The sequence below is a fragment of the Bos indicus genome, chromosome 24 (assembly GCF_029378745.1).
Source record: "Bos indicus isolate NIAB-ARS_2022 breed Sahiwal x Tharparkar chromosome 24, NIAB-ARS_B.indTharparkar_mat_pri_1.0, whole genome shotgun sequence".
NCBI lineage: Eukaryota > Metazoa > Chordata > Mammalia > Artiodactyla > Bovidae > Bos > Bos indicus.
Genome location: NC_091783.1, coordinates 31021288 through 31046842, shown reverse-complemented (window position 1 = coordinate 31046842; position 25555 = coordinate 31021288). Strand labels below are relative to the sequence as shown.

Below are 25555 nucleotides of genomic sequence, written 5' to 3'. Positions count from 1 at the left end.
TGATTAAAAACTGAGAGTTGAGCTTACATATAAGAATGGGCACATTTCCAATTCCTACAACCAGTTAAAAAAAGTGAAAAACTTCAATCTGGAAAACTTGAGTAAAATCACCCCAAAACATACAGTCTTTTTTCAGGGTCAAAATTTCTCACTCTACAGTTAGTAACTAGTATATTCTATCCCTTTTTGCCAATTGGTGATATGTATTCTGCTATTTCAGTTTTCCCAAATTCACCGTTCTTCCTATTTCATCTCTAATCCAACTGCTTCCCTTGCAGCTGATTTTTCCCCTCTCTAGCCCAGCTTTTCTTTATTGGTCCAACTCTCTGTTGTTCCCCTTACTATGAGGATCGATTTATTTCTAGTTTCTCTAAAACTCTTCCTCCTTTGCTAATGTTGCTTTTCAAACAAGCTTCAAAATACTCATTTTTTAAAATGAAAATTGGTCACAAACAGACTTCAAATAAAACTTTGACCAGTATTAAGATGGAAAATTTTTATTTCAAAGTACATAAATGGCAATATCTATCTATATTCTTTAGCAAAATATGTAAAATGGTGCCTCTGTGTTAAATGAATCTGAAATAACGGTAGGTTTGTAACGAAATCTGTCTTTCCTATGTGATAGTTCTTAACTAGGTGATGGTAAAATAATATCTGCCTTGAATACAAACAATAATAATTTTTACTGTTCTATTTGATCTATAGGGAAAAATATAAATGCTATTATTAAAAATTGCAAAAAATTCAGTAAAGCGTATAACTGAGCAACAGGTGACAATGGACTAGTAAATTCTGAGCCAGAAAATTCTACGGTAGCATATTGAATTTCTATGGTAAGCTACATTTTACCACATTGGCTTCTCAATAATTACTACTTTCCTGAGGATGGACAAGAGAAATGAGTAACTAAATCTCAAGATGCGTGCTATGAACCAACACTGTTGTGTTCTCCATAAAAGCTAGAGAGAATAAGGGATGTCAAATCCCTTATGATTATACAGTGGAAGTGAGAAATAGATTTAAGGGACTAGATCTGATAGATAGATAGAGTGCCTATGGACAGAGGTTCGTAAAATTGTACAGGAGACAGGGATCAAGACCATCCCCATGGAAAAGAAATGCAAAAAAGCAAAATGGCTGTCTGGGGAGGCCTTACAAATAGCTGTGAAAAGAAGAGAAGCAAAAAGGAAAGGAGAAAAGGAAAGATATAAGCATCTAAATACAGAATTCCAAAGAATAGCAAGGAGAGATAAGAAAGCCTTCCTCAGCGATCAATGCAAAGAAATAGAGGAAAACAACAGAATGGGAAGAGATCTCTTCAAGAAAATCAGAGATACCAAGGAAACATTTCATGCAAAGATGGGCTCGATAAAGGACAGAAATGGTATGGACCTAACAGAAGCAGAAGATATTAAGACGAGGTGGCAAGAATACACAGAAGAACTGTACAAAAAAGATCTTCACAACCCAGATAATCACGATGGTGTGATCACTGACCTAGAGCCAGACATCCTGGAATGTGAAGTCAAGTGGGCCTTAGAAAGCATCACTACGAACAAAGCTAGTGGAGGTGATGGAATTCCAGTTGAGCTATTTCAAATCCTGAAAGATGATGCTGTGAAAGTACTGCACTCAATATGCCAGCAAATTTGGAAAACTCAGCAGTGGACACAGGACTGGAAAAGGTCAGTTTTCATTCTGATCCCAAAGAAAGGCAATGCTAAAGAGTGCTCAAACTACTGCACAACTGCACTCATCTCAGACGCTAGTAAAGTAATGCTCTAAATTCTCCAAGCCAGGCTTCAGCAATATGTGAACTATGAACTTCCAGATGTTCAAGCTGGTTTTAAAAAGGCAGAGGAACCAGAGATCAAATTGCCAACATCCGCTGGATCATGGAAAAAGCAAGAGAGTTCCAGAAAAACATCTATATCTGCTTTATTGACTATGCCAAAGTCCTTGACTGTGTGGATCACAATAAACTGTGGAAAATTCTGAAAGAGATGAGAATACAGACCACCTGACCTGCCTCTTGAGAAACCTATATGCAGGTCAGGAAGCAACAGTTAGAACTGGACATGGAACAACAGACTGGTTCCAATTAGGAAAAGGAGTATGTCAAGGCTGTATATTGTCACCCTGCTTATTTAACTTATATGCAGAGTACATCATGAGAAACGCTGGGCTGGAAGACGCACAAGCTGGAATCAAGATGCCAGCAGAAATATCTATAACCTCAGATATGCAGATGACACCACCCTTATGGCAAAAAGTGAAGAGGAACTAAAAAGCTTCTTGATGAAAGTGAAAGAGGAGAGTGAAAAAGTTGACTTAAAGCTCAACATTCAGAAAACGAAGATCATGGCATCTGGTCCCATCACTTCATGGGAAATAGATGGGGAAACAGTGGAAACGGTGTCAGACTTTATTTTGTTGGGCTCCAAAATCACTGCAGATGGTGATTGCAGCCATAAAATAAAAAGACACTTACTCCTTGGAAGAAAAGTTATGACCAACGTAGACAGCATATTCAAAAGCAGAGACAACAAAGGTTTGCCAACAAAGGTCCGTCTAGTCAAGGCTACGGTTTTTCCTGTGGTCATGGATGGATGTGAGAGTTGGACTGTGAAGAAAGCTGAATGCCAAAGAATGGATGCTTTGACCTGTGGTGTTGGAGAAGACTCTTGAGAGTCCCTTGGACTGCAAGGAGATCCAACCAGTCCATCCTAAAGGAGATCAGTTCTGGGTGTTCATCGGAAGGACTGATGCTAAAGCTGAAACTCCAATACTTTGGCCACCTCATGTGAAGAGTTGACTCATTGGAAAAGAACCTGATGCTGGGAGGAATTGGGGGCAGGAGAAGAAGGGGATGACAGAGGATGAGATGGCTGGATGGCATCACCGACTCGATGGACATGAGTTTGAGTGAACTCCGGGAGTTGGTGATGGACAGGGAGGCCTGGTGTGCTGCGATTCACGGGGTCGCAAAGAGTCGGACACGACCGACTGACTGAATTGAAGACTTTAAGATATTTCCATATTCTATGAAGACAGTATTTCAAATCAAGACAAACTGACAAAATTCAGAATTGCACAGTATCATAAGTTACAGAGACTCTCCCCTGGTTGGGCCAAAGGGATTTGGAAGGAGTAACAGGATCACCTGAGAACACTGTGCACACTGCTCACTCCCCAGCCACCCACAGGATTCTGGTAACAGCCTGGGGGAGAATGTCCCCTCTCCACACTCAATGCCCTGACTTGAGAATCCTGTAATGTGTTACTGTTTTGACAAGAACATGATCAGAAAAGTGTTATATCTTTCAGGTGTACTAGAACAGGAGCAAAGAAAAAAATCACCATAGGCCACCATGGTGACAATAAGCGAAATTCTTAGCCTACATCTTAAATCCACAGTATAGTCCCCAAACTATAAGCAGACTCATTCATTTAACATGTTCTTTACAAACTTAACACCTAAGGACAAGAACAATGCTAGACAAAAAAGAAATAAAAGTGATTAAGGCATTCATTTACCTAACAACACAACAGAACAATCAAGTCACTGCAGGCTGTAAAATTTAGATTCGATTCAAGCTCTAGAAAAATCTAGCCAACTCCTACCCTGATACACAAACTTAAGAGCAAAGGGATCAAACTTTTATTTCCATTCCATCCTAGTAGTAACATGACTGACTGATTTAATGCATAAACCGCTTTCAGTAAGGCGTGGGTTCAAGGGTCATGCTACCACTTACCAAGACACCCGAATCATCCTGAGACTCAGTTTCTTCAACCATGAAATGGGACCAATATTTTAAAGAATTCTGAGGATGAAATACAGTATTCAAAGAACCCAGTACTTAGCAGTCCTTCTGCAAGTGTGTTCTCTCTCCAGTGAAACAGGCATATCTGAGAAGCCATAAAAATAATTAATATACTATGGATAGCAAAACAGAATTCTATTCTAATACTTAAAGGAATCACATAGGGTGATGGCAAAGGAGGTCATTCAAATCCTCCCCGGTAGACAACAAAAAAGCTGGAGAAAATATTTGAAAAATATTTTTCATGACATAGAAGAACAGACAAAGCAATTAAAAATGCACAGGCCAAGCTCCAGAAGAAAAAAAATGCAGAGACATGGGCCCAAATCTGGGGCTACATTTGCTGTGGGCACAACAGGCAGGACAGAAAGCTGGTTGAGAATTTCCCAAAACTGATCAAAGATTTCAATCCATAGACTTCAGAAATCTCAACAAAACACCAAGCAGGATAAATAAAAAGAAAATAGATAAATATAATACCTAGAGAGATCACACTAAAACTGCAAAAACCTCTAGACAAAGCAAAACTCTTCAACACAGTCAAACTGCCTTCAGAATAAAAACGTTTACATCAACACAGCTGTCAATAGATAAAGATGAGAAAACAACAGCACTATTAATTTAATGTACTCATATGCCAACCTAAAATCTGTCCCTGGCAAAAGCATCTTATAAGAATGATAGTAAAAAAAAAAAAAAATTTCAGATCACATATACAAAAAAAAGAGACCTGAAGGTATGTGCCACCACCAAACCAGTGCTAAAAGGAAATGTTCAAATATGTTCTTTTGGAAGGAAAAAAAGAAATGATCTGAGAGAAAAGGCTGAAAATGAAGGGAGGAATGAAAAGCATCAAAATTGGCAACAATGATAATGCTAATGAATACTAACTTTACAAAAAGTAATTATCACTTGTGAGTAAATAGTCACAGATTTAAAATGTGTAACAATAGATAAGTCATTGAGAAAATGAATAGAAATACAGTATCTGAGGGTTCTTGAATTAACTGTATAGTAACCTATATAGTAAAAGAAGAGTAAGCATGTAAGTATATAAAAACGAGCATAAAGTAAAAGGAATAATAAAAAAATTATCCAGACAGAAAGAATAGTAAAAAGGAATATAAACAGATGAGACAAACACAAAGTGTTTGTATGGTAGGTTTATATGATGGTAGGTTTAAACTCCAGAGAAGGCAATGGCACCCCACTCCAGTACTCTTGCCTGGAAAATCCCATAGGTGGAGGAGCCTGGTAGGCTGCAGTCCATGGGGTCGCAAAGAGTCGGACACGACAGAGCGACTTGATTTTCACTTTTCACTTTCATGCATTGGAGAAGGAAATGGCAACCCACTCCAGTGTTCTTGCCTGGAGAATCCCAGGGACGGGGGAGCCTGGTTGGCTGCTGTCTATGGGGTCGCACGACTGAAGCGACTTAGCAGCAGCAGCAGGTTTAAACTCAGATATATGAACAATTACGTTCACTATAAATGGATTTAATGTTTCAAGTAAATAACAAAGATTGTTAGATTGGATTTTTTTTTTAAGTTTACATATTATTCATAAAACAGGTATCTCTAGCACAAAGAAATGGAAAGGCAGATACAACATGAAAATGCTAAAGAAAGCAGACTGAGCTACACAAAAACCAGACAAGTAGATATTAAGACCAAAAGCATAATTAGCTACAAGGAGGAATACTTCATAACAACACATGTTACAAAGAATCAGAAAGCTGTAACATTTCTAAACATATAAGCACCCACTAACAGTGCCTCGGTGTGATAAAATCTTAAAACTGTACGAGGGAAAACAGTCAATCTATAACTATACTTGGACATTTTAAACATAGACCTCTCAGTAGCTGATAGAACAAACACAAAAATGAAACATCACGGAAAAAAAAATCAGTCATTAATAGAAGATTCAAACAAGATTAACTTGTTTGAAACAAGTTAATACTTGAAACAGTCAACATATATAGGACTCTGCACTGAGGGGCTAACGAATACATGGAACTTTTATAAAAACTGACCATATGTTGGACCATAAAACAAATCTCAAAGAATTCCCAAGAACTGAAATCATATGAAGTGTTAACTACCCACAATGCAATGAAGTCAGAAACCATTAAGAAAAAGAAACAATAAAATCTCCCTGCTTGCAAACTAAGAAATATACTTACCAACCCATGTATAAAGAAGAAATAACAATGGAAATTATAAAATATGTGGAACTGAATAAATATGAATATGCTACACCAAAGAACTGGACAGAAATTTATGCCCTCAAATGCATAAATGAGTATGGAAGGATTAAAACTGAGGAAGCGAGCATTCATCTTAAAACTCAGAAAAAGAACAGCAAGATACAGTGAAAGACAATAAAATGAAACAATAAGTAAGATCAGAAACGAGCCATAGCCAAAAACAGACAAAAGAGTAATGTCACAAAGTCTGGTTCTCAAGAATTCTTTTAGGGAATCCGAAAGGTGAAAACTATTTCCATAAGAGTACTAAGATGATGTTTGCCTTTTAGGCTGTGTTGATATTTATAACATCATGGTGCAACAGCAAAAGTGGACATAACAGATGCAGCCTTATATCAAGGCATCAAACTCTACTTAAATCATTGTATTATTGACTATCACAGACTGGCAGTAAGAGAAAGTCTGTTTCACTTAAGAATGTCCTTGATAAAGCAGTAAAAATTATTCATTTATTAAATTCTCCATGTGATGACAAAATGAGAAAATAATAAACATATCTGCCACAAATCAAAGTGAAATGAAAACACTTTGTGACTGAGCTGCTTGCTGATTTAGGCACTGTTTTCATGGAATACTGGGGTTCGTTTTTTCATGGAACATCTGTGGCTCACATGGTAAAGAATCTGCCTGTAACACAGGAGATCCAGGTTCAATTTCTGGGTTGGGAAGATCCCCTGGGAAAGGGAATGGCAACCCACTCTAGTATTCTTGACTGGAGAATTCACGGACAGAGGAGGCTGGCCAGTTACAGTCCATGGGGTCACAAAGAGTCAGACACGACTGAGCGACTAACACTTTCACTTCCCTTCATGGAACACCAACTTTACTTCAAAGAACAATTTCTAGACAAATTACACTTATCCAGGCAGACATTTCCTCAAAACTGGACACAGTGAGCCTGGAAAACAACTGGCAGTACTTGTTGCCAAAGATCACATTGCCAATGAGCCTTGACTTTTCAAGGAAGAAATGGGAATTTGGCAAACATATTTTCTATCTTGAGCTTGACAGCATCCCAATATATAAGAGACTTTTCTGATAAGACTGGTGGTGATTTCAACAAATGTGGTTTTTGGTATCACATACTGAAACATATCAGTATTTAGAAACTGTGCAGAACTAAGTGAATTTATTATTTTCCAAATGAGCAAATCATGATGTTCTGAAATCATGCATAAGTAAAAGATCCTCCAAAAGTGCAAGAGAGACCAATGAACTTTAAGGTACCGGAACAAGATAAATGTACTGATAAAATTTCAGATTCCAGACTGCAACCAACCTTTAAAAAAAAACAACACTTGCTGAGATGTGCTATACTACCAGATTATTCACAACAATCTGAAAAGGCTAAAAATATTCTTCCCTTTATAAACTTCCTATTTGTGTGGGACTGGGTTTTCTTCTACTTCAACCAAAACATATTATGCTAGATCGAATTCAGAAGTAAATATGAAAATACAGATGTTTTCTATTAAGCCAAACATTCAAATGAAATTTGCAAGATTATTAAACAGTATCATTTACCTCACTAAATTAGTTCTCAAAAACATAGTTTTTTCTTTTTTAAAGAATCTTATTTATATTAACATGCAATGAGTTTAGTATCGTTCATTTTAAATGAATAGTAGTATAATAAGTAAAATAAAATAAATACATCATATATATAACATATGAAACTCCTCAGAGTGTTCAGTAATGTTTACATATAATGCAGTTCTGAGAACAGAGTTTGAGAAATGATGCAACAGGGAAAGATCAAAGACAAACGCTGATTCTTTAAAAAGATTAAGAGAAAAAATACAATAAATACTTGGCAACCGTGATTAAAAAAGATTTTTAACGAGAAGGCACAAATAAACTACAATGAGGATTTAAAAAAAGAAACTATCACTACAGATCCTACAGATGTTAGGAAAATTCTACAAAACCCTAACAGATGTTAGGATTATTCTACAAACTTTATTATCAATAAATTTGAAATTTTAGATAAAAGGCTAAAAAGCACAATTTACTGAAATAGGTATCTCATAAAATATATAAATGCATAAACTGTCCTATAACCATAAAGAAATTGAGCAGGTAAATAAAAGTCTTCTCACAAAGAAAACTCCAGATCCAGATGGCTTTTCTAAAGAATTATACCAATCATCTAGGAAATAGCTATATTATGCAAATTCTTCCAGATAAAAAAAAGTGGGAAAATTCTGCAGCTCATTTTATAAAGCCAGCATAACCTCAAAACAAAAGAGAGACAAAGGCATTATAAGAAAGGAAAGCTAAAAGGCAATTACACTCATCAACACACATAAAAATCGTGATCAAAAATTCAACAAACTGCAATTTTTTTAAGACTGTGACCAAGTAGGTCATGAAAAAGTAGGTTAATTACTAAAAAATTCAAGACTGAACAATAAGAAGTAAATCAGATTACAGAGAAATAATAGATTAAGTTATTAATCTGTAAATAAATAATAAAGTAAACAGATTAAAGAGAAAACTATGATCTTCTCATTAGATGCAATAAAAGTATTTAATAAAATTTAACATCCATTCAATATATAAACTCTTGGCACAAAAGAAACAGAAGGGAACTTCCTTACTCTGATTCAAGGTATCTACCAAAAAACTACAAGGAACATCACAGGGAATGGTTAAACAGTGAAAGCTTTCCCTTTGTGATCAGGAACAAGATTAAGATGTCCTCTGTCCGCACTTCTACTCAGGAACGTACTGGAGGTCCTAGCCAGAGAAGTAAGGCAAAAGAAATAAATAAAAGGTCTAAGGACTGGCAAGAAAAGAACAAAACTCATTATTCACAAATGATACATCGGTGAATAGAGAAAACAAAGTATCCCCAGAAAAACTGTTAGAGATAAGAATTGAACAAGACTATGGGATTCAAAACCAATTGCGTTTCTTTGTAAACAGCAATCACAGTTACAAAATAAAACAAAAAAGCACAAAGATTCCATTTTAAAATTGCCTTAAAAAGACAACGTACTTAGCAATAGATCCAAAGAGAAGTGTGTAAATCCTCTCCAGGAAAATCACAAAACTTCATTGACAGGGAGTAAAGGGCTAAATAAATCAAAATATATGCAATGATCATGATTTGAAAGACTCAGTATTGCAGAGACATCAATTCTCCCCAAACTGATTGACAGTCAAAGTCATCTCAGTGAAAATCATAATGCAGTTATAGTGAACACACTGACAAGTTTAAGTATATAAGGAAATGCAAAGGACCAGTACCCAGGATAGTCTTGGGGAAAAAAAAAGGAACATAAGGAAGAAGTAAAGAACCTCTCTAATATACATCAAGACTTATTACAAGTCTTGACTATGACAAGTGTGACAGGACAGAGGAAATCATCAAAACCAGCCAATGGAACAGAAGAAATAAGACACAGACCCCCAGGTATATGGGCATTTGATATATGATACAGGTGTCATGACAGAAGTAGAGAAAAGATATTTTGCTTTGTTTTCCCAATAGATAATGCTGCGAGAGAATTATCTACCTGGAAACAAACAAAATCAAACCTATTCCTCATACTAGCTGGTAATCAAGATTATGGTAAAAAAATCACATTATTTCAGATTCAAAACAAAATTTATTCATTATATACCCTTAGTGAGATATATCTTAAGAACAAGCCTATTATTGTTAGTGGCAACCCTGATATTGCTATATTGAAATTATGTTACATACATAGTAGTACAAAGTAAACAAGTGACTATAAAGTTGCCATCAAGATTTTTAGAAAAAGAAGAGACATTAATATACAAAATTAAAGCTAAGTTTAAAAAAAAACCTTTCCTGAGATGAAAAATATCACTAATATTTTCTTTATTTTTAAAAAGAAAAAACATGCTTACTACCTCTGTCCACTGAAAATGCTCCAAACATTCAATGGAAGGACTGATGCTGAAGCTCCAATATTTTGGCCACCTGATGCAAGGAGCCAACTCATTGGAAAAGACCCTGATGCTGGGAAAGACTGAGGGCAGGAGGAGAAGGGGGCGACAGAGGATGAGATGGTTGGATGGCATCACCAATTCAATGGACATGAGTTTGAGCAAACTCAGACATAGTGAAGGACAAGAAAGCCTGGTGGGCTGCAGGGGGTCGCAAAGAGTCAGGCACAACTTAGTGACTGAACAACAACCAAACTCAAACTTAATAACAAATGCCCCAAACGTCCAAATTGTGGTCTCTAAATATCAACTCCCACAGAAAAAAAGGCTAGCTGAAAAAACAGCTGGGGCAGAATAGTTCTGGGGCAGAAATATAGTCAGTCTTATCTCTCTCACAAATTCTAAAGCAAATAAGCTCTACAAGAATACTGGAATCATGTCAGCAGGACATAGGACGCCAAAGGAAGGGATTCCCACCGACCAAAGGTGAGAAAACTTGAGCATCACAGTGTCTCAATGGATTTAAACACATTAAAAATATAGAAATGTGTACGTTCAGATAATAATAAAAACAAAGACAAAATCCTTGGTCATCCTTTGCAAGGTGCTGCAGACCAACTTGTTATTCTGAAAACTGATGAATTGATTAAAAAATTGATAAAGAATAGAATCAAGACTTTATCACAACTTTCCTACAGGAACTCTATTTCAAGATAACCAAATATTTGCTGAAATTTTCCTTTTTAGAAGAAGTACAATGCAGGAGGAACTGTAAAATGAGAAATTTATCATTCTTAGATCCTAAGAAATAACGGACCCAACCAACGAGCACCAATGACTGATAAACCCATCAACTGAAAGGTAGATGAGGAACTTTATAATGGTCTGGTGGAACTGGTATCAACTGTGAGCACTGATCAACCTTAACATCACTAAAAATGGGACAAGAGAATATGTTCCTCCCAACGAGATACAACAGCAACACTTAAATGGTGCAATCAATGAAATATTCAACATAAAATAAATCTAATTATAGTCGAGCCTCTCCATCTAGAAAATACCAATTTAAAGGAAATAAAAATGAGATGGAGGAACATGTTAAAGGATCATGAGGCTACAAACAGCCAAATCCAGAATGTGAGAAATTCTACAAAAAAATGACCCTCTTTCTTCAGTAAGTAAATGGAGAATGAAAGAAACTGATACAGGTTAAGAAAGACCTAAGACACAGATCAACCAAAGCAAAGAGTAGGCCTTGTTTGAATTCTGTGGCAAACAACCAGCAAAACATTCAAATTATTTTTATATAACTGGGGAAAACTGAAAACATCCTGATTATTATAAGACATTAAGAGATTCTGGCTAAGTTTGTTACATGGGATATCAGTCCTTATCTGCTAGAGATGCATATTAAATTACATACATGATGGACAGGGATCTGCTTTAAAATATTACAGATCTGTTCCTAAATAATTTGTGTGATTACACATCAAAATAAATGAATAAATAGGTAGGTGGATGGGTGAATGAATAGATGGATAGATGCAACTTCCTTGGGCAGCGAATCAATTCTAGATGAATTAATTCAAATTAAATATGAAGGCAAAAGATTAAAGCTAATAGATCATGTAAACGAATATCTTCATGTTCTCAGAGGAGGGAAGGATTCCTAAGCAAATCTCAGAATCACTCAACAAAAATCGGTCCTTCTGTACAGAATTCCACAAATATTATCTACACTTCCCACTATTTTAAAGGTACTTACTGCTGGTAAGAGAGACTGCATGTTCTGATTAGAATCTGCTATTGTAGCAAGGTAGACCAAGTTGGTATGCAACATCTGTTGATACCTATTAAAACAAAACAAATGTCAATATTAAAAAATCATGTTCTTCCTATCTGCTTACACACAAACAGCATTCTATTTCTCAAGTTTTTAGTAAGAGATTTCTGTTACATGAACATCAGCAGCACTTCAATTTTTTCCTAGTTCTTCTGCAAAATAACTGCAAATAAGTACATTCAAAGACAAAAATAAACACAGGGCTCTTGCCATATGCTAGATACTTAAACATGCTTTATATACTTAAAACATCAAACCAACACTAGGAGGTAAAGGTTCTTATCTTCTCCATTTTACAGATGAAGAAACTGAGGTTTAGAAAGGTTAATACCTTGTACAAGACTGTACAGCATAGAAAATGGAATATACTAAGACAGGTAAGGGCTCCACACAAACTACTGAGTTGGCCAAAAAGTTCTTCTGGTTTTTCATATTATATATTACACCTTAGGGGAAATCCAAATGAACTTTTCGGCTAACCCAATACATTTACAAAGAGATCTAGGATGAAGGAGTCAACAAAACTGATATGCTCATTCCGTTTCCTCTGCCATTTTCGTGTTGCCAAAAACCTCAAAGTCAAGTACAGTCAACACACTCTGTTAAAATGTCAGAAAGGAGGTGGAAACCACGAGTTTTTTTATCCTCATTCCCGTAGCAGTGACCAATAATTTATGCCTGCTGTAGCTGTGCTGCCCAACTATCAGGACCTAGCATATAGAGGACAATAAATGCTACTGCTGCTAAGTCACTTCAGTCGTGCCCGACTCTGTGCGACCCCATAGACGGCAGCCCACCAGGCTCTGCCGTCCCTGGGATTCTCCAGGTAAGAACACTGGAGTGGATTGCCATTTCCTTCTCCAATGTATGAAAGTGAGAAGTGAAAGTGAAGTCACTCAGTCTTGTCTGACTCTTAGTGACCCCATGGACTACGGCCCACCAGGCTCCTCCGTCCATGGGATTCTCCAGGCAGGAGTACCAGAGTGGGGTGCCACTGCCTTCTTTGAGAAGACAATAAATAGGTGTCTCCAATTAAAAAGCAGAGACTTTACTTTGCTAACAAAGGTCCGTCTCATCAAGGCTATGGTTTTTCCAGTAGTAGAGTTAGACTATAAAGAAAGCTGAGCGCCAAAGAACTGATGCTTTTGAAATGTGGTGTTGGAGAAGACTCTTCAGAGTCCCTTGGACTGAAAGGAGATCCAACCAGTCCATCCTAAAGGAAATCCGTCCTGAATATTCATTTGGAAGGACTGATGTTGAAGCTGAAACTCTAATACTTTGGCCACCTGATGCGAAGAACTGACTCATTTGAAAAGACCTTGATTCTGGGAAAGACTGAAGGCAGAAGAAGGGGATGACAGAGGATGAGATGGTTGTATGGCATCACCGATTCAACGGACATGAGTTTGGGTAAACTCCGGGAGTTGATGATGGACAGGGAGGCCTGGTGTGCTGCGGTTCATGGGGTCACAAAGAGTCGGACATGACTGAGCTACAGAACTGAATTACAAAAAAAAAGTTACAAGCTAAAGCACTGAAATGGAGTAAAGAACAGGACACCAACACCATTACGAATTAACTTTAAAAAATAAAGCAAACTCTCATTATTGGCGTGAAGTGGCTAAACATGTTTATTGCTATTTACTTGTGAATAATTTTTGCTAAGCCTCTCTTCATAATTTTAAAAATTAATTCCAATGAAACCAGACTGAAATTAGCAGTGATTCAATTACTTGTGTTGGTAAACACACAAAATACAAACTTAAAATCTGCATCAGATCATTATTCTTTTAGAATTTCATTTACTAATAAACAGTAAATAAATTAAAATTATGAAATAAGTAAAAAACACCTTTATTCTGCTAAATAAAGCCTTCTAATACAGATCCCAACAGACACCATAAATCCTAGCAAATTCTTTGCTGTTAGAAAAACTACCGCTGCTGCTAAGTCGCTTTAGTCGTGTCCAACTCTGCGACCCCATAGACGGCAGCCCACCAGGCTCCCCCGTCCCTGGGATTCTCCAGGCAAGAACACTGGAGTGGGTTGCCATTTCCTTCTCCAATGCATGGAAGTGAAAAGTGAAAGTGATGTCGCTCAGTTGTGTCCAACTCTTAGCAAACCCATGGACTGTAGCCCACCAGGCTCCTCCTTCCATGGGATTTTCCAGGCAAGAGTACTGGAGTGGGGTGCCATTGCCTTCTCCCTGTTAGAAAAACTAGTAAACTCTTTTTCCTGTTAGAAAAACTGGTTTCATTACTTTTTTCTTATTTAGTGGGGAACAAAACTTATTTCTCACTGAACTTGAAGGTTCTTAACTAACAAGATTATGCTTTTGTAGTTTGCTTGGTTTTTTTAGATTTATTGAGTTATAACTGATATTTATAAAGAACTTCACATATTTAATATGTACCATTTGATGTTTGGACATACATGAACACCTGTGAAAATATCACCACCGTGGAAGTAAGACATACCTAACACTTCCCAAGGTTTGTTTCCTTTTGTTACTATTTTTTTATTGTTGTTTAAAAACAAGTCTACAGGTTCTTTACGTTCCTCCTCACATGTATTATATACTACGCTGCTCAATCATACGTAATATTGTTACAATGACCCTTATACAAATAAGGACCAAGAAATAATATTTTGAAGTTATTCATCATTCATAATTATGCCACTGAAATTCATCAAACAGCACTGACAGGCACCACCAGCTGGAACTACTTCATTATTCCGTAGGGATCTTAAATGGAATTTAAGGTGCAGGGTTCCACAATCTTGCCATTTTTAAAAAACCAACCAGCCATTTTTAATTAGAACATATAATGCATTTCAAAGGCTACTCCTTCAAGTTTTCCTCTTTTTCTGAGTACTGGTAAGGCTCTAATACACGTACTCAGATATGAGATTTGCTGACTGCCCTATCAAAAATAAAAATGCCAACGTTACTAAGAACTATGGCTTACTTATGACCCTTTAAGAAAAACTGTAGTCATGGTTACTGGTACTCAGTCAATCAGTACTAAAATATTTAATCTGCCACACTCTTGAGGCCCCATTTAAAAAATACTGGCAGTGAGAGTGGATCCATAAAGTGCTTGTAGTTCTAAGTATCTTCAAATACAGCACCTTTTATCAAGTATTTTAAAACATTTCCCTAACTTTCAAATCCTAATTTTTAATCTTGAAATAATCCCAAATTCAAGAATAGTATGAAGAACTCCCAAATATCTCTCTCCCACACTCCCTAACTGTCAGCATTTTACATTTGTCTCAGACTATCTCTAAACACACAAATCAACATACACGTGCATGCAACTACACACTTTTTCCCAAAGCCATCTGAGAGTCAGTTACTGACATAATACTTATCACTCCTAATACTACATTTGTCAGTTTCCCAAAAACAAGGATATTCCCTTACATAACTACAGTACAACCATCCTAAGGAGGAAATGAATGCTGATACAATGTTAATCAAATCCACAGAACACAGTCAAATTGCTACAACCGTCCCAATAGCCAAATCTTTTTATCTAATATAAGGGGAGAGGTAAAAATGAAAAATTTTAATGGGTCTTTTGTAAGTAACTTCATCAGGTTTTCTCTCTGGTAAAACTGCATTCTTCTTACAGCATTCACCAAATAAGCTTATTCTCAATTCTTCTACAAATATTCTTCTGAAAAACTTTTTTTATTCTATAAATACTACTAATTTATCACTGAAGCAGTTTTTAATGTATATGCTTATAATTTCTAAAGCAGTATATTTTATATAAAAAAACTAAATAAACAAAGGACAGATATAAAACATATTCAACATCTTATATTTGATGATGGTAACTGCCTAATAAATACCGACAGGTACTTCCAAATAGCCTTAATTATTAACCTATTAATTGTGAGGCAGTTCACTTCCCAAAGATTCCACTAAGAGCCACTATATCAATTACCCTGAAAAAAGTTAAATAACCACTATTGAATTTACTGATATAATTATAAAATGAATCAAAAATCATGAGATTTCATTTTGAAAAAGACATCTTTACCTAGAAGCTATGAAGATATATTTATAGGTTAATAGGAATACAATGTACAGAATAAAAGTTATCTTCATAACTAGAGATTTTAAACAAAATTCATTTATATTATGATGAACACAAATTTTTCATTTGAGAATTGTTTATAACACATTCTGAAATAGATGCAATCATCCTGAAAAAAAAAAGGGCTGATTTAAGCAAATATATGGAATCATTTAGAAAATGCTCAAACCAAACACCACAAGAGAGCAATAATATATTCTTACATGTACGTTGTCAGAATTTCAAGCGAAGAGGAGCTGGGTGTACAAGCTCCACAGAGATGCACTGACTTACATGACTGTGTGTGAATGAATGTATGTATGTAGCTAAGGAAAGAGTAATACACACAAACAGAGCTTCCCAGGTGGTTCTAGTGGTAAAGGATCCTCTTGCCAAAGAGGAGACACAATAGACACAGGTTTGATCCCTGGATCAGGAAGATCCCTTGAAGTAGGAAATGGCAACTCACTCCAGTATTCCAGCCTGGAAAATTCCAAGGGCAGAAGAGCCTAGCGGCCTACCATCCATGGAGTTGATGTAATCAGCAAAAAAATCTTTGGGTGATGAGAATATGGTGTTCATTCTCTAAATTTTATATATCCGTGTTTCCTAATTTTCTACAATATATATACTGTGTTCATAAAAATAAAGTTATTTTTTTATTTATAAAAAACTCTGCTTGAGGCAGTTATCACATCTTAAGGAACTGTTTAATTAAAATTGAACTGTCAATTCCCAAATGGTTGTCATTGACGTTTCTCTTTATTTTCCTTTCGCTTCTCCTCCTGTGAGAAACAAGAACATTTATTAACATTGAGAGGAGAGATTTTTTTCTCTTCACTCCTAAACCAATTCTGACAACTTGAGAAATAAAGAGTACCTGGAAAATTCTAAGAATGAAGTTAAATTCAAGAGAAAGAGCAGAATTTAAGATTCTACCTAAATCAATTTAGGCCCCATTTATACCAGATACATCTATGTGAGCAAATGAGGTCTATGCCAATAGGCCGAGAAAGAGGAAAATGACAGTATGCACGAAAATGCTGAGAATATAAAGAATAAGACAGGATGAACTTTTGCCAACAAGTTGGAAAAGAGGGTTTTAGATCTGAATACGTCTTATCCCCGTCACTTACTGCCAAGGCCTATAGGAAACTGAACCAACCCTACGCCCTCGGCTCTGCCTGGCATTTTAAAGTCACAGGTGTGGTGATCACTTTGTAATGTACAGGAGGATCAAATCACTATGCTGTGCACCAGGAACTAACACAGTGTTATAGGTCAGTTGTGCTTCGAAAACAAACGCACAGAAAAAGAAGTTAGATTCGTGGTTACCGGGGCTTGGGGGAGGGTGGGGAATGTGGACCGGCAGAGGTGCTGGATGAAGGCAGTAAAAAGAAAAAAGCCCCAAGTGAAAACGATTATTCTCATCAGTGCCTCACAGCCGTTACTATTCCACAGCCAACTTGAGGTAGTGATCTCCTGACAACTGATGATCAGCCACAGTTAAGCTAAGGAAGTAGCTCCGCTGGTAATTTCTTAGAAGCATTTTTCACATATAAACAGGCAAGATTCATCAAAGAAAATATACGTAAAAGAAATGGCAGAGGTGACATAAAATGCAAAATGCACAAATGATTAGAAAATAAGATCCTAGCATTCAGATCTTAATTTCTGAATATTATTTTCCAAAAAAAGAACGAGGGCCTGGAGAAATGGACAATTCCAGACTGGGCCAGAAAAAAAGTACAAGATAAGCCTGGAACATTTTGTCATGCAATAAAATTCTGTAAATGCTCAAAAAATAATAAGAGCTGTATCAAGAAGCCAGCTCGAAGGGCTGCCAGTGGCCAGCATTTGGGACAATTTGAAAAAGGAAATATACAGACTAACAAATTACAATCCAGAGGATACAATAAAAATCCTTAAGTCCATTCAGATATAAATCAATGAATGAATGAATGGGAGCAGAGCTTTGGAAATTTCTTCCTTACAGTAGGATTCCAAACAATGTAGAAGGAAAGACAGATTCTGTCACCTTTTGGCAACCAACACAGTAGTAACTGTTTGAGTTAAGAACTGTTGTTGTTACTGGTGTTTAGTCACTAAGTCTACTGCTGTTTAGTCACTAAGTCGTGTTCGACTCTTTTGCGACCCCATGGACTGAGGAGCTGGCAAGGATTTCCCAGACAAGAATACTGAAGTGGGTTGCCATTTCTTTCTCAAGGAGATCTTCCCAAGCCAGAGACTGAACCCGCATCTCCTGTATTGGCAGGTGGGTTCTTTACCAGAGTCACCAGGGAAGCCCCAAGAATCACTGGTGGATGTTACAATGAACATGTAGAAACAGGCTAAGAAACAGTGTTACATGTGTCTCAAGGTATCTCCCCAAAACATAGGAATTATCAAGGGGAAAACAGTAACTTTATAGTAGAAATCTTGGCAGACGTGACAGCACTGTAACAAACTGGCCAAAGTTATCATGAATGCTGGGACAGACCACGGTCACACAGCCACCACGGACGCACCGAGAAGACGGCAGAAGTATATGAGCATGGGTCTCATCGAGGACGAATGGCAGGCAAGCTCCACAGTGAGGGACACACCACACAGCTGGCCTGTACTTTTCAACAGTGTAAACATCATGAAAGAGAACAGATAAACTGAAGGACAGGTCCAGATGAGAGTATTCTGAGACCAACCTAAACATAGCATCTGCTCCTGTACCAGACTGTGGACCTGAGCAAATACACTAACGGGAAAACTGGTAAAATTTCTAAAAAGTCTGAAACTAGACAACAGTATTGAATCTTGATTTGAACAATTAGACTCTTAAGAAGTTGTGCCTGTTTTTATGAAATATGTTATGAAATACACAAAGATATTATAAAAGTAAGAGAGAATCATGTCTGTAACTTTTTCTCAAATGTTTCAGAAAAACCATGTAGGGAAGAAATTAATGACATAGCAAGGTTGCTAATACATTAACATTTGAGGAATTTCAGGGAAGGACACAGGAATTTCTTCTACTATCTTTGAAATGTTTTTTTGTAAGAGTGAAAATATTTTAAAATAAAAAATTTTAGGAAGAAATACCACTCTTCACCAATCTATGTAAAAAAAGTTTTAAGATGGCCACTATCCACTGCTGGCAGACATGGTTGGAAACTAGGTCTCTCAAACCTAGTTGGAGGAAGGCAAACCAGTACAATACAATCGAGTAATCTGGAGATTCAGCACAGTTTTTGACCCAGCCATTCCTTTTATAAAACTTTAACCTATTGAAAACAAAATGTCTGAATGTGTTTATATAAATATGAACACATATTTGTAAATGCACAGAAAAATGTTTGGAAAGACAGAACTAAACCACCGTTAAGTAGTTACCTCTATGGAGAATAGAGATAAGAGTGAGAAATAATTACCTCTATGGAGAATAGAGATAAGAATGAGAAATAAGAAGTGTATGCTGATGGCCGATTCATATTGATATATGGCAAAAAACATCACAATACTGTAATTACTTTCCAATTAAAATAAATAAAAATTTTTACAAAGTTTCATCTCTACAAACTTTTATGCTTTATGATTTTAATTCAAAAATAATTTTAAGCAAAGGGGAAAGAGTCATGGAGAAGTCATGAAGGACTCAAAATTAGGAAAGGGGTTAATCAGATAATGGCCAATGAATGAAAGCCGTGCAGAGCCAGAGTTGCTGAAAAACACCTTTCTGAGAGCAGACCAGTGAGATCTTCAGGAAATAGATGAATACCAAAACAACAATGGGAGAAAAGTATTTACAACTGAATTGTCCAATATGGTAGCCACTGCTGCTGCTACTGCCGCTAAGTTGCTTCAGTCGTGTCCGACTCTGTGCGACCCCACAGACAACAGCCCACCAGGCTCCCCCGTCCCTGAGATTCTCCAGGCAAGAACGCTGGAGTGGGTTGCCATTTCCTTCTCCAATGCATGAAAGTGAAAAGTGAAAGTGAAGTCGCTCCGTGGAGTCGGACTCTTAGCGACCCCATGGACTGCAGCCCACCAGGCTCCTCCATCCATGGGATTTTCCAGGCAAGAGTGATAAGAGTGGGGTACCATTGCCTTCTCCATCAGTAGCCACTAGACACACTGAACTTGAGGCTAGTACAAGATGATGTTAGTAGAATCAGATGCACAGTGGATTTCAAAGACTTGGTATGAAACAAAAGAACATAAATTAACTGATTAATATTTTTATACTGGTTATATATTGAAGTGATATTTTAGAAACAATGAGTTAAGTAAGATATTATTAAAAATAATTTCACCTGTTTCTTTTTACTTGTATAATGTGCCTACTGGTGGCTGAGATGGTAAAGAATCTGCCTGCAATGCAAGAGACCCAGGTTAATCCCTGGGTCAGGAAGATCCCCTGGAGAAGGGAATAGCTAGCTACTCCCATATTTTTGCCTGGAGAATCCCTTGGACAGAGGACCCTGTGGGGTACATTCCATGGGGTCGCAAAGAGTCAGACACGACTGAGTGACTAACACACACACAAAAGCAAATGTAGAATGACTTATGTGGCTTGCAATGTATTTCTGCTGACAGTACTGTTCTAAAGATTTTTGATAAAATATTCAATTTGTTCCACTCTATCAGATCCTACTAGATATAGGGTACTGTTTATTTCAGACACATCATTACTTTAAAATAAGAAGTTCAGTTCTTACGAGTGATAATCAATTCTCTATTTATTAGATGTAAACTTTACATTCTCAACCACGTACAGTTGACCTTTACACAAAAGGGATGAAGACACTGAGCCACCTGCAGTTGAAAATCCAAGTATAACCGTACAGCTTGCCCTCAGTGGTTTTGCATCATGTATTCAACCAACCACAGATCATATAGCACTGCAGTACATCTACACTGAAAAAAAAATCCATGTAAGCACACTTGTGTAGTTTAAACCTAAGCTGTTCAAGAGTCAACAGAATACGCATGTAACTATAAATGTGAAGATCTAACTGTTCCAAAAATCAGACTATAGAAATTTGAACACAGAATTGTTATAGAATTTATAACACAGGATAAGAAGTGTAAGGAAAAAAATGATATATCCTCCAGCCCAAGTAACAAATTTTTCTTTTCAAAAATCAAGAAAAGTCACACAAAAAAATTTCACACAAATGTGCACAGCATCACTCATCATAGTCAAGAACTGGAAACAATCCAAATGTTCATCACTGATAGATAAATAAAATGTGGTAGAGCCGTGGAAGATTATTTAGCAATAAAAAGGAAGGAAATACTGATAAAAGCTTCAACATGGATGAATCCTGAAAACACGATGCTAAAAGAAAGTCAAAAAAGATCACGTACTGAATGAATTCATTTGTATGACGTGTCCACAATAAGCAAATCTCCACAGACAGAAAGCAAATTAGTGGTTATCAGCGGCTGTGTCATTAGGAGGTGAGAATGGGGAGTGACTGCTAATCACAGGGTTTCTTTCGGGACTGTTGAAAATGTTTTAAAACTGATCAAAGCGATAATAGTACAACTCTATGAATATACTAAAAATCACTGAATTGTACACTTTAAAACAGGTGAATTATATGGTATGTAAGTTATATCTCAATAAAGCTATTCCTAAAAAGAAAGAAAAGTTAAAAAACTAACCAACACAGAAAAAGAAACACCAAAAAACTTTCATATCAATCTTACTGAGAACACTCTGAGGTCTTTCCTTTATTCTGATAGTCCATTATACACTGAATAAGATGGTTATTTTCATCCAGCATCTGAAATAAAAGTAAAAAAAGTTTATTGTAAATCTCATGCATCAAGTAAAATAAAAAATTAAGATTTCTAGAAAAGTTTATACAGGAACTGAATCCACAGGTCTTTTTTATACCTACAATACAGCTCTGCACAAAAGATCTTATTTTATATCTTTGGGATGTTATGTTTAATCAACAATTTTTAATTTTTTTTTTTAACCACTGCCACCCAGCTTGTGGGATCTTAGTTTCCAATCAGGGATTGAACCTGTGCCCCCTACAGTGGAAGCTAATCTGTCCTAATCCAGAATGAAGTAAACTGATGAAAACTTCAGCACAGGAGGCTTAAGGAGATAGCTGGTTAGCTTCCAGGTTTTATGTTGTTGTCTGACTCTTTGAGACCCCATGGACTGCAGCACACCAAGCTTCCCTGTCCTTCACCCTCTCCCAGAGCTTGCTCAAAAGTCCATGATACCATCCAACCATCTCTCCCTCTGTCACCTCCTTCTCCTCCTGCCCTCAATCTTTTCCAGCATCAGGATCTTATCCAAGTTTTATGCAGCATGGTTTTGTGACTTTCCAAATATGCAATAATTAATGCCAGTAATTTCTAGGTAAGTACTATAATATTAACCACAGACCCTATGAGCCAACCTTATAATTGTCCTAAAAGTTGAAAAACAAGCATATATTTATCATACTATGAAAACAATTCAAAGCAAAACTGGCTTTAAGGGTTAAATAGTGCATCTAAGCAGAGTGGTTCTGAGGAAAAAGCACTGATGTAGCAATTAAAAGGCCAGTTTTACTGTGATGCTATCCTGAGCAAACCACTCAAGATGTCAAAGCACAGATTTATCAAGGGACAGGAGTAGATGTTCCTCCTCCAACCGCCCCCACCCTTCCAGGATTTCAAAGCTTTAATATCATAACCACTCTTTCTCAATTTAGTTAATGTAATTCTTTTAATTAAACACGAAGATCCATTTAAAAGTGTGACCTCTTTTTTGCACATGAATCAGTCTTTACTTGGTGGAGAAAAAAAAAAACATTAACATGCCCTTCAAAAGAAACAAATGCAGTTTTCTTCTTATATCTACTCATCAGATGCCAAAAAATTTGTCTTTAGAATGTGTTTTAATACAACCTCCAATCTAACGATTTCACAACCTATCTTCTCAGTAGATTCCACAGCTTAACAATCTTCACCATTAGAACGTCTGGGTTTGTCTCGTATCTAACGTCATTCCCTCACGCTAGCAGGCACTTAATGTGGGATCCTTTTTCTCTCCTGAGCTGAGGATGAACACTTTAACTGATCAGCATCTCTTGAGTTAGTCACCCACGATAAATTATCTTAAGATGTAAGTAAGAAAAACTCTTTATAGGAAATACAAACTCAGAACTTTTCTACAGTCCAAAAAGTGAAGCCTTCCAGAAACACGTTTTGAGTACGTGTACTCGGAGCTGTCTGCCAGGCCGCAGACTTCGCCCAGCACGCTATACAAAAAGCACTGCATTTCTAGGCAATGCCAAGCCTGTCTCTTCATAAATAAAGCAACAGTTGGGCAAATGTCAAACGCCACACTGTAAAGAGCCTGAGAGTCAACAGAAGCCTATTAACATAAACTACTAGGCGTATGATGGTGGTGTCTTGAGTGGTCTTAAAAGTTGACTGTATTTTTACACTTTCATCTTTGTTCCGGTGCATAAAACAAAACCGAACTATTTAGGGTAAACTGCAAAATCTAGCAAGTAACTTTTCAAACTCTGGTTCACTAAAATTCAGAATGCTGCCGTGCTCAAAGGCAACAAGGGGCAGAAAACAATAAAGAAACCTTTGTGTCCCCAACTGGCAAGTAACCGCGGCCACAGCGCAGCTCCCCGCGTGTGTATCACGTCTTCTGAAACTGATCACGAGGCTCAGTCTGTCTCCACCACTCGACCCTAAGCTCCCTGAAGGCAGGCAGGGATCCTGCTCACCACCGCAGCCTCGGCGCCTACGCTTGGCGCTGCAGCTGTAAATGGGACGGGGGTGGACCCAGAGGGAGAAGCGGGTCCGAGAGAACCCCGAAGTCTAGAGGGTGCTCCCTCGTCCGCCTCGGAGCCTCGGCCGAGGTTTCCCGCAGCATCCCCCAAGTTCTGCTGTGAGCTCCCCAACTCGGCCGGAGTTTGCGGCCGAGCGCCGCGAGCGAGCAGCGCTCCTACTTCTTCCTAGGCCCACTCCCGGGACCCGCGGTGGGGTCGACCCGGGGCGGCCGCCGCACCGCGCGGGGCGGGGCGACGCCAAAGTAACTCCGGAGCGACGCGCGGACCGCGGGGGGCGCGGGCCTCGGAAAACAGCCCTGCCCCGCGCGGCCACCGCCGCCGGGCGCACGCGCCCCGCCGCGCGAACGCCGCCCCATCCCCAGAGAAATCGGGCGGCGGTTACTCGAGCTTTTGCGCCGGTAGGAAGAAGCCCGAAGGGGCGCGCAGGACTCCGCGAGGGGAGCAGTTCGCCCCTTCCGCCACCCACTCGGGCGCAGCCCCGCGGCTCAGGTTCCCACACCCGCCCGCCCGCCCAGCAGGCCCGCCTCCGCCCCCGGCGCGGCCGACAAGCCCGGCCCGAGCCCAACCCCCGGGCTCCTCCTCAACGCGGGCCAGGCCTGGCATCCCCGACGCCGCGCGGCTTCACCTTCTGAATCGCGGCGGGAGTGATCTCCCCCTTGCCGCGCTGCCTCGGGGCCGCGAACGCCACGGACATGTTGCCGCCGTCACCACTACGGGCAAGTCCCGAGCGCTCCGGGTGAACGGCAAACTGGGGGAGAGACGCCGGCCTCTCGGGCCGAACCACGTCGGGCTCGCGGGGAGGGGGGATGCTCCGGCGCCCGACGGGCAGCCGGCCGGCCCCGCCTGCGGGAGAAGCTCGGGCGCGAGCTAGTCCGGTTTCTGCAGGGTACCTGGGAGCCGCGGCCCCGGCAGAACGTCCCTGTTCTCGGTCGCCTTCCGGTTCCTCCGCCTGTCCTTCCCAGCCACCCCCGGCCCTCTGCGCTCGTGGTAGGGCCGCGCCCCAGCCCTCCCTCCGCTTCAGCGATTCAGGAAATGGTCCCGCCGCCCGCGGGAGAGGGAGCGGCTAGGGCAGCCCCTGTCACAGGAAATGCGAGCGCCCGAGCCGGCCCGCCCTCTTCGCGCGGGGCCACTTGCCTCTCTCTCCGCGCGCCCGGGTGTCCCTCGGCGGCGTTTCGGCGCTCCGCGCTATAGCTCGAGCAGTTTTGCCAACTTCATCCTCACCCCCTCCTGGGTAGAAGTGGCCGCCCCGAGCTGTGCGGGTACCCGGAGAGGGGAGGAGGAAGGTCAGAACCCGAGAGTTTCGTGCGCACCCGTGGAGCATCTACTGAGACGGGGCAGGGGTGGCCGGACTAGGGGAGCGCCGATTCGCTGGTTTGAATGGCTCGGCTACGCCCCCGAAGTGCGCACCTCCGAGTCCACGGTCTCGTGCGCACACAGAGCCCTGCCGAACAATTAGAAAGTAAGCGCGACCCAAAATCGGGAAACGAAGGCTATGTCCTGTACTTCAGGGGCAGTCGGCCAACTTGGCTGCAGCGCCCAGAGTTCCCCTCTTAGGATAAACCCTTGACGGAAATGTGGGTCAGTTTCATCTGACTTGCATCTTTGGAATTAGGTTTTGAAATAGGGCACCCTCGCGCTTTTCTTTTGCAATTATGTATTTACTGGCTTGCTTGTACATTAGGCCCAAGCTAATCAGTGTCAGGGGAAAAGCCAAAAGTTTTCAAATTGTGGAAGGGACATGGGCAAAGGTCCGTAATATGTTGGTGCAGGGTTTATTAATACACAGTAAAATT

General features: G+C 39.1%; 1 protein-coding gene across 6 annotated transcripts in view; it reads right to left on the bottom strand.

Moving 5' to 3' along the window:
• Positions 1–25086, bottom strand: part of SS18 (SS18 subunit of BAF chromatin remodeling complex) — a 76403-nt gene extending 51317 nt beyond the window's left edge. For 3 of the 6 annotated variants that reach the window (XM_019986787.2, XM_019986789.2, XM_070778795.1), the window contains exons 1-3: positions 24388–24545; positions 21658–21734; positions 11783–11867 (exon numbers count right to left, since the gene is read on the bottom strand). In XM_019986787.2, coding sequence (XP_019842346.2) covers positions 11783–11867; positions 21658–21734; positions 24388–24456 — 231 coding nt within the window. In that variant the 5' untranslated portion in view covers positions 24457–24545. Of the gene's footprint in view, positions 1–11782; positions 11868–21657; positions 21735–23551; positions 23874–24387; positions 24546–24652; positions 24672–24896 lie in introns of those variants that run through there. The other 3 variants (XM_070778793.1, XM_019986788.2, XM_070778794.1) reach the window with 3 other exon arrangements.
• Positions 25087–25555: the final 469 nt, after the last annotated feature.